General features: G+C 52.1%; 1 protein-coding gene across 4 annotated transcripts in view; it reads right to left on the bottom strand.

The window, feature by feature from the left end:
- Positions 1–2702, bottom strand: part of GTF3C2 (general transcription factor IIIC subunit 2) — a 101655-nt gene extending 98953 nt beyond the window's left edge. For all 4 annotated transcript variants that reach the window (XM_075341398.1, XM_075341400.1, XM_075341399.1 and 1 more), the window contains exons 1-2: positions 2365–2702; positions 1084–1488 (exon numbers count right to left, since the gene is read on the bottom strand). In XM_075341398.1, coding sequence (XP_075197513.1) covers positions 1084–1488; positions 2365–2656 — 697 coding nt within the window. In that variant the 5' untranslated portion in view covers positions 2657–2702. The remainder of the gene's footprint in view (positions 1–1083; positions 1489–2364) is intronic.
- Positions 2703–14382: the final 11680 nt, after the last annotated feature.

Below are 14382 nucleotides of genomic sequence, written 5' to 3'. Positions count from 1 at the left end.
CAAAGGGAGAGGAGGAGAAAAGGAGGGCAAAGGGAGAGGAGGAAGAAGGGACGGGAAAGGGAGAGGAGGAAGAAGGGACGGGAAAGGGAGAGGAGGAAGAAGGGACGAGAAAGGGAGAGGAGGAAGAAGGGACGGGAAAGGGAGAGGAGGAAGAAGGGACGGGAAAGGGAGAGGAGGAAGAAGGGACGGGAAAGGGAGAGGAGGAAGAAGGGACGGGAAAGGGAGAGGAGGAAGAAGGGACGGGAAAGGGAGAGGAGGAAGAAGGGACGGGAAAGGGAGAGGAGGAAGAAGGGACGGGAAAGGGAGAGGAGGAAGAAGGGACGGGAAAGGGAGAGGAGGAAGCTGGGACGGGAAAGGGAGAGGAGGAAGCTGGGACGGGAAAGGGAGAAGAGGAAGAAGGGATGGGAAAGGGAGAGGAGGAAGAAGGGATGGGAAAGGGAGAGGAAGTAGAAGGGAGGGGAAAGGGAGAGGAGGAAGAAAAGAGGGGAAAGAAGGGAGGAGGAAAAGGAGAAAAATGAAGGCGGGATGGGAAAAGGAACAAGATAAAGAGGAAAAAGGGAGGGGATGAAATGCAAAGAGGGAGATGAAGGCAGAAGGATAAAGGAAGAGCACAGAGGAAGAGGAAGAATGAAGAAAAAGGAGGAAGAAGAGATGGAAGAAAGGAAGGGAATAGAGAGAAGGATGGAAAAGTTAAGGAGAGAAAGGAAGCAAAATGCAGAGGAGGAAGAAGAGAATTAGGATAGAAGAGGGAGACAAACCGGAGAAATGAAGGGAAAAGAGGAGGGAGGAAGGGGAAAAAAAGAAGAGGAGACAGAAAGAGGCAGGGGCAAGAGAGGATGGATGGAGGATGGAAAAGGATCAAGGTGGGAGGATGAAGGGAGAGGAAGGAGAAGTTTGGATGAGGAGGAGGAACAGATGAGCAGGAGGAAATGGAAGAAAGACGAACAACACATACACAATAAGAAGAAAATCAGGAAGAATAAACAAGAAGATAAAGAAGGATCTGAGATCTGAAAGAAAAGGATGGAGTAACAATTAGACAGCCTGAGAGGAGTGGGGCAGTTGGAGAGAAGAGTCACATACCAGTGGTAATGTGCTGCACGTCTTGTGATGTCGGGAGAGCGGACAGTGACGTTTTCTGCACGCAGTCATTGTGTACAGTCATAGAGTTTACTGGGGACTGAATAAGACCAAGACCTTTTCTTCCGGAAGGAGGTTTGAGAGGGGCTGTAGACACCTGAGCCGTCTTCATCTTAGTTTTAGGCCTGCGTCCTTTTTGCCTAGGCACGTTCACCAGTCTTTGATTGAGCGGGGAGGAATTCTGTAAAACACTGACTGGACAAGGAGCTGGGGGTTCCTCTGTATCAGATGTAGGGGAGTGATTCTCTCCCAGAGTCAGAGAACATTTGATGTTGGAAGTCGGAATTTGTGGGAAACTAGAGTCTTCAGTAATCAAACAGCTATCGCTGCCATCCAGAAAAGTAGGACCTGCACACACATGACAAAGCACCAACTTACTGAAGAGGAGAACATAACATGAGGTCTCAAGACAAAGAAGAAAGAGAGGGAGAGACAGGAGAGAGACGCGAGAGAGACGAGAGACGCGAGAGAGACGAGAGAGAAGCGAGTGAGACGAGAGAGAAGCGAGAGAGACGAGAGAGAAGCGAGAGAGACGGGAGAGAAACGGGAGAGAAACGAGAGAGACGCAAGAGACGAGAGAGAAGCAAGAGACTAGAGAGAAGCGAGAGAGAGAAGAGAGAAACGGGAGAGAGACGAGAGAGAGAAGAGAGAAACGGGAGAGAGAAGAGAGAAACGGGAGAGAGAAGAGAGAAACGGGAGAGAGAAGAGAGAAACGGGAGAGAGAAGAGAGAAACGGGAGAGAGAAGAGAGAAACGGGAGAGAGAAGAGAGAAACGGGATAGAGAAGAGAGAAACGGGAGAGAGAAGAGAGAAACGGGAGAGAGAAGAGAGAAACGGGAGAGAGAAGAGAGAAACGGGAGAGAAGCAAGAGAGACGAGAGAGAAGAGAGAAGAGAGAAGAGAGAAACGAGAAACGGGAGAGAGAAGAGAAAGAAGAGAGAAACGCGAGAGAGACGATGGACACGGGAGAGAGAAGAGAGAAACGGGAGAGAGAAGAGAGAAACGGGAGAGAGAAGAGAGAAACGGGAGAGAGAAGAGAGAAACGGGAGAGAGAAGAGAGAAACGGGAGAGAGAAGAGAGAAACGGGAGAGAGAAGAGAGAAACGGGAGAGAGAAGAGAGAAACGGGAGAGAGAAGAGAGAGAGAAGAGACAGACGATGAAAAGACAATAGGAGGGAGAATGAGGCAAGGGGCCGTGATGTAGACAAGGCGGTGTAGGTCACATACCATTAGTGTCCGGCGGAATGTCCTTTGCAGCCGGGAGAGAAGAGAGCGGCTTCTTCTGGGGGGGTTCATTGGGCAGAGCCGCAGTGATTACAGGGGAATGGTTTACACCAAGACTCTTCATGCCAGAAGAAGGTATGAGGGAAGCAACAGGCCCCTGCATATTGACCCCAGTGGTGGGTACAGTGACACCCATGGGCAGCACAGCGGGCAAGGGCAGACGCTCGTCTTCTCGGCTTATTACCATGACCTCTGCAGATAGTGTATCACAGTTCTCCGTGTCAGATCCGTCCATTAACAGCAAAGACTGTCACATCCAAGCCATCATATCCTGCAATGCCATCACCTGCCGCAATACAGAGCGCAAACAGTTACATTCCCGCCATATGACACTAGAGCTGTGGACATATAGTATATACAAACTGTGTGACTACAGAGGGGAGCTGTGGATATATAGTATATACAAACTGTGTGACTACAGAGGGGAGCTGTGGATATACAGTGTGCCCACCCGTATCCTGTCCCCCGCCATTAACTTGAGAACGGCGGCAGCTTTAGGCATAGAAGTGGTGTCTAGGTATAGTAAAGTAGCCATGCGCTACGCAATGAAACCACCTATAGCGCAACCTTGTGGGAAAATAACAGAGCTAGCATTTTTATCTCGAAAACGGAACGAGATAGAGAAAAAAAGTGAATTACAAAGTTTTGGGCAACATCAATTCAATACGAATCGACACCTTGCACAGAAATGCTGTGATTAGAACGTGTAACACTCACAAGGCTGCGGACATGAAGAGATACCTCATGGCACAGGATCACAGTGGCACGATCGCGGGACTGAGCGTTGTTTCAAAAAAAAGGTAAAACGGGGATGATAAAAATAAGCAATGGCCAGCGCAAGCGCATAGCGGTGGAGGCAGAGGTAGAAGCGCGGGTACGAGATTATGGGCGGGCACTTGGATGATGCTGGTGATGACATTCAACAGCGCCGCCCATAATCTCGCGCCTGCGCAATAACATCACCGGCGCTCGCGTTGTGAAAATAGCGCTCAGTCCCGCGATAGTGCCACTGCACATGCGCGAGACTCCAGGAGCACTGCGGAACATGAGGGTGGCGGACTCATCTATGTAAATGAACACTGGGGGACGGCGAACAGCGGCAGGAGGGGGATAACGGACGAAACACAGCCGCCCCCGGGGCCAGCAAACCTCATTACCATAGCAAAAGGGAAGAGGTTATAAAGTGTTTATGTAGGTGTGAAAGAGGGGCCAGGAGCAAGAGAAACCTTTACAGAACGCAGCCCCGGAGCAAGAGGAGCCTCTATAGAACGCAGCCCCGGAGCAAGAGGAACCTTTCTAGAATGCAGCCTCAGAGCAAGAGGAACCTTTACAGAACGCAGCCCCGGAGCAAGAGGAGCCTTTAACGACCGCAGGCCCGGAGCAAGAGGAACCTCTATAGAACGCAGCCCCGGAGCAAGAGGAACCTTTCTAGAATGCAGCCTCAGAGCAAGAGGAACCTTTACAGAACGCAGCCCCGGAGCAAGAGGAACCTTTACAGAACGCAGCCTCAGAGCAAGAGGAACCTTTATAGAACGCAGCCCCGAAGCAAGAGGAGCCTTTATAGAACGCAGCCCCGGAGCAAGAGGAGCCTTTACAGAACGCAGCCCCGGAGCAAGAGGAACCTTTATAGAACGCAGCCCCAGAGCAAGAGGAACCTTTATAGAACGCACCCCCGGAGCAAGAGGAGCCTTCATAGAACGCAGCCCCGGAGCAAGAGGAACCTCTATAGAACGCAGCCCCGGAGCAAGAGGAACCTTTATAGAACGCAGCCCCGGAGCAAGAGGAGCCTTTATAGAACGCAGCCCCGGAGCAAGAGGAACCTTTATAGAACGCACCCCCGGAGCAAGAGGAACCTTTATAGAACGCACCCCCGGAGCAAGAGGATCTTTCATAGAACGCAGCCCCGGAGCAAGAGGAATTTTTATAGAACGCAGCCCCAAAGCAAGAGGAACCTTTATAGAACGCAGCCTCCGGAGCAAGAGGAGCCTTCATAGAACGCAGCCCCGGAGCAAGAGGAGCCTTCATAGAACGCAGCCCCGGAGCAAGAGGAGCCTTCATAGAACGCAGCCCCGGAGCAAGAGGAGCCTTTATAGAACGCAGCCCCGGAGCAAGAGGAGCCTTTCTAGAACGCAGCCCCGGAGCGAGAGGAGCCTTCATAGAACGCAGCCCCGGAGCAAGAGGAGCCTTTCTAGAATGCAGCCCCGGAGCAAGAAGAGCCTTTATAGAACGCAGCCCCGGAGCAAGAGGAACCTTTCTAGAATGCAGCCCCGGAGCAAGAGGAACCTTTCTAGAATGCAGCCCCGGAGCAAGAGGAACCTTTATAGAACACAAAGAAGAAAAAAATCAGCTCACCGAGTTGCTGTGATCCGCTGTGTATCCAGGGCTGCGCACGGAGGGCTGGGCTGCCATATAGAAATCAAGGAAGAAAAGTATCCAGCGCGGTCCAAATTCTCGTATAAAAAGGTCATCTTTATTATTTAATCCATAAAAATAGGGGTTTACAGGCGGTCAGCAAGATACATGAATATTAATAGGACCCCACAAAGCTACGCGTTTCGACGTGAGTCTTAATCATGCTCTGGGGAGGAAGAGATGTCGGCTTCCTATATCGTGCAACACACACCCTCCCAAATTAAAAACACATGTTGTCTTCAAGGGAACTTTCACAATACAACACATCACATTGTAAGGTTATAGACACTGCGGTTTTTCCATAATAGAAAGGGGATGAGAGAAAAGGAAAAAAGACAGAAAGGGAGAAAGAAAGAAAAAAAGAAGAAAAAAGAAGGAAGAATGAAGAAAAAGTAAGTAGGGAAATAAAAGAAAAAATAGAAGAAATGGGAAGAAAAAGAAAGAAAGAAGGTGAAGCATATGAAAAAAGTAAAAACAAGAAAAAAGAGTATTAGATGGAAAAACCGTTAGTGAAAGAATTGGAAGGGTTAAAAATGAATAATTAAAAAATCATATCATATGAATTATAATATAATCATATAATACACTAATGCATGATTATATAGAACAATCTTTGAATAATCATAATAGAAAAAGTCAAAACCATATGGATATCTTTCACCACTCATTAGTATTGTATATAGAAAAGCATCGGTAGATTAGACCCCTGTTGATATGCATTATAAGGAAAAGTGAAAGAGGACAAGAAAATGTGTTTATCCTTATCCAGTTATATTTACCGTCCCAAAAAGGAAATCTTTAACGGGTAGCAATGCCAATACACAAACTGTGATCGTAAAATAAGTGTGTGAAGCCTTATAAAGAATATCAATATTAATTTGGTCATTTATGTAATCCACATTGTAATATATTCTTTATTTTTAGGATCGATTTTTTGTGTCACTCTCTCCCTCACCCTCAATTTTATATTTTTTATCATTAATTATTGTTATCTATGATACTGATGTCAGGATACATATCAAAGGAAGAGATTTTTTTGTTCATGACTATCCATTAAATTTATATGATATATATCTGTCACATAAATATATGCCATTAAAGTTGAAAAAAATTTTCAACTAGAATACTAATGAGTGGTGAAAGATATCCATATGGTTTTGACTTTTTCTATTATGATTATTCAAAGATTGTTCTATATAATCATGCATTAGTGTATTATATGATTATATTATAATTCATATGATATGATTTTTTAATTATTAATTTTTAACCCTTCCAATTCTTTCACTAACGGTTTTTCCATCTAATACTCTTTTTTCTTGTTTTTACTTTTTTCATATGCTTCACCTTCTTTCTTTCTTTTTCTTCCCATTTCTTCTATTTTTTCTTTTATTTCCCTACTTACTTTTTCTTCATTCTTTCTTCTTTTTTTCTTTCTTTCTCCCTTTCTGTCTTTTTTCCTTTTCTCTCATCCCCTTTCTATTATGGAAAAACCGCAGTGTCTATAACCTTACAATGTGATGTGTTGTATTGTGAAAGTTCCCTTGAAGACAACATGTGTTTTTAATTTGGGAGGGTGTGTGTTGCACGATATAGGAAGCCGACATCTCTTCCTCCCCAGAGCATGATTAAGACTCACGTCGAAACGCGTAGCTTTGTGGGGTCCTATTAATATTCATGTATCTTGCTGACCGCCTGTAAACCCCTATTTATATGGATTAAATAATAAAGATGACTTTTTATACGAGAATTTAGACCGCGCTGGATACTTTTCTTCCTTGATTTATAGAACACAGCCCCGGAACAAGAGGAGCCTTTCTAGAACGCAGCCCCGGAGCAAGAGGAACCTTTATAGAACGCAGCCCCGGAACAAGAGGAGCCTTTCTAGAACGCAGGCCCGAAGCAACAGGAGCCTTTATAGAACGCAGCCCCGGAGCAAGAGGAGCCTTCATAGAACGCAGCCCTGGAGCAAGAGGAGCCTTCATAGAACGCAGCCCCGGAGCAAGAGGAGCCTTTCTAGAACGCAGCCCCGGAGCAAGAGGAGCCTTTCTAGAACGCAGCCCCGAAGCAAGAGGAGCCTTTATAGAACGCAGCCCTGGAGCGAGAGGAGCCTTCATAGAACGCAGCCCTGGAGCAAGAGGAGCCTTCATAGAACGCAGCCCCGGAGCAAGAGGAGCCTTTCTAGAACGCAGCCCCGGAGCAAGAGGAACCTCTATAGAACGCAGCCCCGGAGCAAGAGGAGCCTTTACAGAACGCAGCCCCGGAGCAAGAGGAGCCTTTATAGAACGCAGCCCCGGAGCAAGAGGAGCCTTTCTAGAACGCAGCCCCGGAGCAAGAGGAGCCTTTATAGAACGCAGCCCCGGAGCAAGAGGAGCCTTTATAGAACGCAGCCCCGAAGCAAGAGGAACCTTTATAGAACGCAGCCCCGGAGCAAGAGGAGCCTTTATAGAACGCAGCCCCGGAGCAAGAGGAGCCTTTCTAGAACGCAGCCCCGGAGCAAGAGGAGCCTCTATAGAACGCAGCCCCGGAGCAAGAGGAGCCTTTATAGAACGCAGCCCCGGAGCAAGAGGAGCCGTTATAGAACGCAGCCCCGGAGCAAGAGGAGCCTTTCTAGAACGCAGCCCCGGAGCAAGAGGAGCCTTTATAGAACGCAGCCCCGGAGCAAGAGGAGCCTTTATAGAACGCAGCCCCGAAGCAAGAGGAACCCTTATAGAACGCAGCCCCGAAGCAAGAGGAACCTCTATAGAACGCAGCCCCGGAGCAAGAGGAGCCTTTATAGAACGCAGCCCCGGAGCAAGAGGAGCCTTTATAGAACGCAGCCCCGGAGCAAGAGGAGCCTTTATAGAACGCAGCCCCGAAGCAAGAGGAACCCTTATAGAACGCAGCCCCGAAGCAAGAGGAACCTCTATAGAACGCAGCCCCGGAGCAAGAGGAGCCTTTATAGAACGCAGCCCCGGAGCAAGAGGAGCCTTTCTAGAACGCAGCCCCGGAGCAAGAGGAACCTCTATAGAACGCAGCCCCGGAGCAAGAGGAGCCTTCATAGAACGCAGCCCTGGAGCAAGAGGAGCCTTTCTAGAACGCAGCCCCGGAGCAAGAGGAGCCTTTCTAGAACGCAGCCCCGGAGCAAGAGGAGCCTTTCTAGAACGCAGCCCCGGAGCAAAAGGAGCCTTTATAGAACGCAGCCCCGGAGCAAGAGGAGCCTTTATAGAACGCAGCCCCGGAGCAAGAGGAGCCTTTAACGCAGCCCCGGAGCAAGAGGAACCTTTATAGAACGCAGCCCCGGAACAAGAGGAGCCTTTCTAGAACGCAGCCCCGGAGCAAAAGGAGCCTTTATAGAACGCAGCCCCGGAGCAAGAGGAGCCTTTATAGAACGCAGCCCCGGAGCAAGAGGAGCCTTTAACGCAGCCCCGGAGCAAGAGGAACCTTTATAGAACGCAGCCCCGGAACAAGAGGAGCCTTTCTAGAACGCAGCCCCGAAGCAAGAGGAGCCTTCATAGAACGCAGCCCAGGAACAAGAGGAGCCTTTATAGAACGCAGCCCCGGAGCAAGAGGAGCCTTTATAGAACGCAGCCCCGGAGCAAGAGGAGCCTTTATAGAATGCAGCCCCGGAGCAAGAGGAGCCTTCATAGAACGCAGCCCCGGAGCAAGAGGAACCTTTATAGAACGCAGCCCCGGAGCAAGAGGAGCCTTTATAGAACGCAGCCCCGAAGCAAGAGGAACCTTTATAGAACGCAGCCCCGGAGCAAGAGGAGCCTTTATAGAACGCAGCCCCGGAGCAAGAGGAGCCTTCATAGAACGCAGCCCCGGAGCAAGAGGAGCCTTTATAGAACGCAGCCCCGGAGCAAGAGGAACCTTTATAGAACGCAACCCCGGAGCAAGAGGAACCTTTATAGAACGCAGCCCCGGAGCAAGAGGAACCTCTATAGAACGCAGCCCCGGAGCAAGAGGAACCTCTATAGAATGCAGCCCCGGAGCAAGAGGAACCTCTATAGAATGCAGCCCCGGAGCAAGAGGAACCTTTATAGAACGCAGCCCCGGAGCAAGAGGAGCCTTTATAGAACGCAGCCCCGGAGCAAGAGGAGCCTTCATAGAACGCAGCCCCGGAGCAAGAGGAGCCTTTATAGAACGCAGCCCCGGAGCAAGAGGAGCCTTTATAGAACGCAGCCCCGAAGCAAGAGGAACCTTTATAGAACGCAGCCCCGGAGCAAGAGGAGCCTTTATAGAACGCAGCCCCGAAGCAAGAGAAAACTTTATAGAACGCAGCCCTGGAGCAAGAGAAAACTTTATAGAACGCAGCCCCGGAGCAAGAGGAGGCTTTATAGAACGCAGCCCCGGAGCAAGAGGAGCCTTTCTAGAACGCAGCCCTGGAGCAAGAGGAGCCTTTCTAGAATGCAGCCCCGGAGCAAGAGGAGCCTTTATAGAACGCAGCCCCGGAGCAAGAGGAGCCTTTATAGAACGCAGCCCCGGAGCAAGAGGAGCCTTTCTAGAACGCAGCCCTGGAGCAAGAGGAGCTGTCACAAACCACCGGGGGGGGTCACTCAGAAATCCCCCGCGCTGGCTACCAGTACGTCACAATCGGGGGGTAACAAGTGGGGGTCACCCCTCCTTTATACCTCCCGACCGACAGACAGAGCACGTGACGCGCTCTCTAGCGCCCCTCTTATAGTCAGGCCAATTATGGAATTGCCCGACAATAAGCAAGGAGGCCGCTATACTACTTATGCCGATTATTGAAGGGTCCCCGGTGAGAGTAGGGTATATATTCCCCCGACCTCCGCGGGCGGAATATATAAAATCTCCCCGAATCTCACTGGCCTCCCCACAATAATCCTTGGCACAATTCGCTGCCACCAACCGATTTACGGTAACTATTAGCCGAACACACAGACGTGGGATTCAAGATCGAGATAACAGAACAGCCCAAGATTAATTATATAATTTAATCAGCCTAAAGCACACTAGAAACTACAATATATACAATAGGGAATCTACAGAATATACATATGTCAGAGTACAGTTACAATCAAAGCATGGGTTACAAACAGGCATACACAGTTCCAGCAGTTACCTTGTTGCGTCTGGCCACAGGGGGGCGCTGTACCCAGGTTTCTAGGATCCTTCCCACAGATGTTTCCTACACGTGCCCCCAGCGAAAAGAACACTGAAAAATGGCCGAAGTAGGGTTATCAACCTGGACAAATCCAGGTCCCCTCCTACCTTAGTGACCTCACAGGGAAGCACTGCTCCACCCCTGGCTGGAGTTATGGACAAAATCCACAACATGGAATATGGCCATAACTTTGCCTGGGAGCGTCGTAGGCGGACGCCAATGCTCTCATTGTGACAGTTATGAATTTAGCTACAGAACGAGGGGACTCATGACCTGTCTGCCAGTTCCCCATTGGCTGATATCACGCCTGGGGCATTTCCCAATGTCCTGCTCCCATAAAAAGGGTGTGCCGGCATCGTCCGCATGCGGAGACACCATTTTTATGGTTGCCATATTTATCGGAAATATGGCTTGCGAGATATGAACCATTTTTTACTGGAGTCGTTCTGTCTGCTAGTTCCATAGCCTTGCTAATGAGATACAACTCTTGTTACAGGGTGACGGCAGGGAGTCATCCTGTGTCCATTGTTCCCACACCACCTCATTTCCATATCACAGGACATGGCCATGGAGGTGTAAGTGGAACACTGAGAACAAGAAGGGAGGGGGCACTGCCAGGGAGTGATGAGGGATTATGACTGGAGTCATAATTCATCTTCATATCCCGGGATTTGCCTCACACCTCCCCCCTTTTGAGGGCGCTAGGGGGCAGCACACTCCGGTGTTCCCCCGTGCGCCCGTCCGCGACCTCTCCTTGTCGGGACAGCCCGTCTGCGTTACCGTGGTCACGGCCCCTTTTGTGGCGAATGGTGAAGTTGTATTGCTGGAGCGCAAGGCTCCATCGCAACAATCGCCCATTCGTCCCAGAGACGGTGTGCAACCAGCTGAGGGGATTGTGGTCCGTCTCCACGATGAAGTGGCGCCCGTATAGATAGGGTTGCAGACGCTGCAGGGCCCACACTATGGCCAGGCACTCCTTCTCCATCGTGGAATAGGCAACTTCCCTTGGTAACAGCTTCCTGCTCAGGTACAAGACTGGGTGCTCTTGGCTCGCAGAGTCCACCTGGCTGAGCACCGCACCGAGGCCGAAGTCACTGGCGTCGGTCTGTACTACAAACGGCCGCGTGAAGTCGGCTGCCTGTAGCACGGGCGGGCTGGACAGGGCGTCCTTTAGGGCCCGGAAGGCTGTCTCGCAGTCCATTGTCCAATCGACTGCAGAGGGCAGCTTCTTCTTGGTGAGGTCCGTCAAGGGCTTTGCCAGGCTACTATAGCATGGAACAAACCTCCTATAGTACCCAGCGGTCCCCAAGAAGGACATCACCTGCTTCTTGGTCCTGGGGGTGGGCCAGGATGCGATGGCCTCCACTTTCTCAGGCTCGGGCTTCAGTGTTCCCCCGCCTACCCGGTGACCGAGGTACTGGACCTCGCTCATGGCCAGCTGACACTTGCCCGGCTTGATGGTCAAACCTGCCCGGTGGACCCGCCTGAGCACCTGTGCTAGATGCTCTAGGTGATCTTCCCAGGTGGGACTGAAGACGGCAATGTCATCCAGGTACGGGGCCGCGTACCCTTCAAGTGCCTTGAGCAGGGTGTTGACCATCCGCTGGAAAGTGGCAGGGGCATTCCTCATCCCGAATGGCATCACCGTGGACTCGTACAGTCCAAATGGGGTAATAAAGGCAGAGCGTTCCCTGGCCTTGCGAGTCAGGGGGATCTGCCAATATCCCCGGCTCAGATCCATGATGGTCAGGTACTGAGCCCCGGCCAACTGATCGAGCAGGTCATCGATGCGTGGCATTGGGTACGCATCGGCGACCGTGACAGCATTGAGCCCCCTGTAGTCCACGCAGAACCGAGTGGTTCTGTCCTTCTTAGGGACGAGGACTACAGGCGAGGCCCAAGCGCTGTTGGATGCCTGGATCACCCCCAGCTTCAGCATCTCGTCAATCTCCTGGCGCATGTGTTGCTGCACCTCCAGGGAGACCCGATATGCTGAACGCCGGATCGGGGGATGATCCCCAGTGTCCACGTGATGGACAGCCAAGTCAGTCCTTCCGGGCTGGTTGGTAAACAACCCCCGGAAGGGGAGGAGGGTGGCCCACAGCTGGGACCGTTGGTCTTCCAAGAGCTGGTGGCCAACCTCCACATCCTCAATGGATCCGCCTGCCCTAACCTGGGCTAGCATATCCAAGAGGGTTTCCGCTTCTCCCTCCTCGGGCAGGTTGCACACGGGGAGCTCACATGCCTCCCGCTCATGATGTGCCTTCATCATGTTCACATGGAAGGGCTTCCGCCTTCCACGGGCAGGGTCCAGGGCGACCAGGTACGTCACAGGGTTGAGCTGCTGGTACACGAGGTATGGGCCTTCCCAGGCTGCCTGAAGCTTGTCCTGTGGTACGGGGACCAGTACCCACACCTTTTGACCCACTTGGTAGGTCCTCTCACAAGCGTTCTGGTCGTACCAACGCTTCTGATCGGCCTGGGCTTGAGCCATATTGTCGTGTACCAGTTGCGTCAAGGCCTGCATTTTGTCCCGGAAGCGCATGACATACTCGATAACCGACACTCCAGGGGTGGCCAAATCCCCTTCCCAAGCCTCTTTCACCAGAGCCAGGGGGCCCCGCACACGTCGCCCGTACAGGAGCTCAAACGGTGAGAATCCTGTTGAGGCCTGTGGAACCTCCCGGTAAGCAAATAACAGGTGTGGGAGATACCGCTCCCAGTCACGCCCATGGGAGTCGACCAACATCTTAAGCATCTGCTTTAAGGTGCCATTGAACCGCTCGCACAGGCCATTAGTCTGTGGATGGTACGGGCTGGCCACCAGATGTCGCACCTGGACTTGCTTACAGAGGGCCTCCATCAGCTGGGACATGAATTGGGTCCCCCGGTCAGTGAGCATTTCCTGGGGAAAACCCACTCGGGAGAAAATCTCCAGCAATGCGGTGGCCACCTTGTCAGCCCGAATGGACGACAAGGCCACTGCTTCTGGGTACCGGGTGGCATAGTCCACTACCGTCAGTATGAAGCGTTTCCCGGAGCTGCTGGGGATGGCCAGCGGGCCGACCAGATCCACAGCCACCCTCCTGAAAGGCTCATCGATGATGGGCAGAGATACCAGTGGGGCTTTGGGGCGTGGCCCCGCCTTCCCCACTCTCTGACAGGTTTCACACGAACGGCAGTAGGCAGCCACATCGGCCCCCATTTTTGGCCAGTAGAAATGCTGGTTTAACCTGGCCTTGGTCTTAGCGATCCCTAGGTGTCCGGCCATCGGAATCTCATGTGCGATCCGCAACAACTCCGTCCGGAACGGATAGGGTACCACCAACTGTCGGTCCCTGGGCCACGCCTCCGGTGAACCCTGCTGGACCGTGGCCCGGTACAGCCGTCCTTGGTCCCAGACCACTCGCTCCGGGTCCGAGTCCGAGGGAGGCTGTGCTGCCTGCTCCTTAAGAGCCTTCAGGCTGTCGTCAGCTTCTAACGCTGCCTGAAACCCCTGACTAGATGTGGCCAGAATCGACGAGACTGTCACATCTTCAGTCAGTACCCCGGGACCTGTGTCCTGGCCTCCACCTGACTCGGCTGCCACTTGGTCAGAAGGGGAAGAGCTATCGGACCTCCGGGAGGCCCCTTGGCTTCCAGCACTCCCACTGCGGGTGACAGCGGCCACAGCCGCTGCGACCGTGGGTCGTGCCTGCTCCTCCTCCGTTCCTGACCAAGTCGCCGGTTCAGGCAGACCTACCTGGCTTCCTGACACCCCGGTTGTGGGGGAACCATGCACCGAGATCTTACCTGGGAGCACTTCCGCTCCTGGACCGGCCCCAATCTCACCTGCCTGTTCCCCTCCTGCAGCAACAGAACCCCGCTGTGAAATCTCTGGGGACCCCACATTTGCTGTGGTAGCCCCCACCCCACACACTGGTCCTCCCCCTGCAGCACCCTGCTCTCTGCTTATCCCTGCAGAGGGCAACAGATCCCAGCTCACAGGCTGGTTACTTGTAGAGGCATTGTCACACCTTTCTCTGACCCCCTCCCCTGTCACAGCTGCAGCTGAGTGTGTGTCTATGGTGTCTATGCAGCAGAAATATCAGAGTTCACTCCCTCCTCCCTTACATCATTCATAGATAACACATTAACATTGTCCGGAGGCACGTCAGTACTGGCTGAAGGTTCAGCCCTTGGGGGGGGCCCAAACTGGGAGGTTATCTGCCCCAAATCTGTCCCAAGTAGCACGTTTGCAGGGATCCGATCAGTTACCCCCACCTCCCTCACCCCCCGCCCTGCGCCCCAGTCCACATAAATGTCAGCAACAGGCAGCGCCGGGTCAGTGCCTCCAATCCCGGAGACAGCGAGGGTTTTTCCAGGGATCAAGTCTTGGGGGGACACCATCTCAGGCCGCACCAGAGTCACCTCCGAGGCGCTGTCTCGCAGTCCTATGG

The sequence above is a fragment of the Anomaloglossus baeobatrachus genome, chromosome 3, assembly GCF_048569485.1.
Source record: "Anomaloglossus baeobatrachus isolate aAnoBae1 chromosome 3, aAnoBae1.hap1, whole genome shotgun sequence".
Taxonomy (NCBI): Eukaryota; Metazoa; Chordata; class Amphibia; order Anura; family Aromobatidae; genus Anomaloglossus; species Anomaloglossus baeobatrachus.
This window is presented reverse-complemented; position numbering and strand designations above follow the sequence as displayed.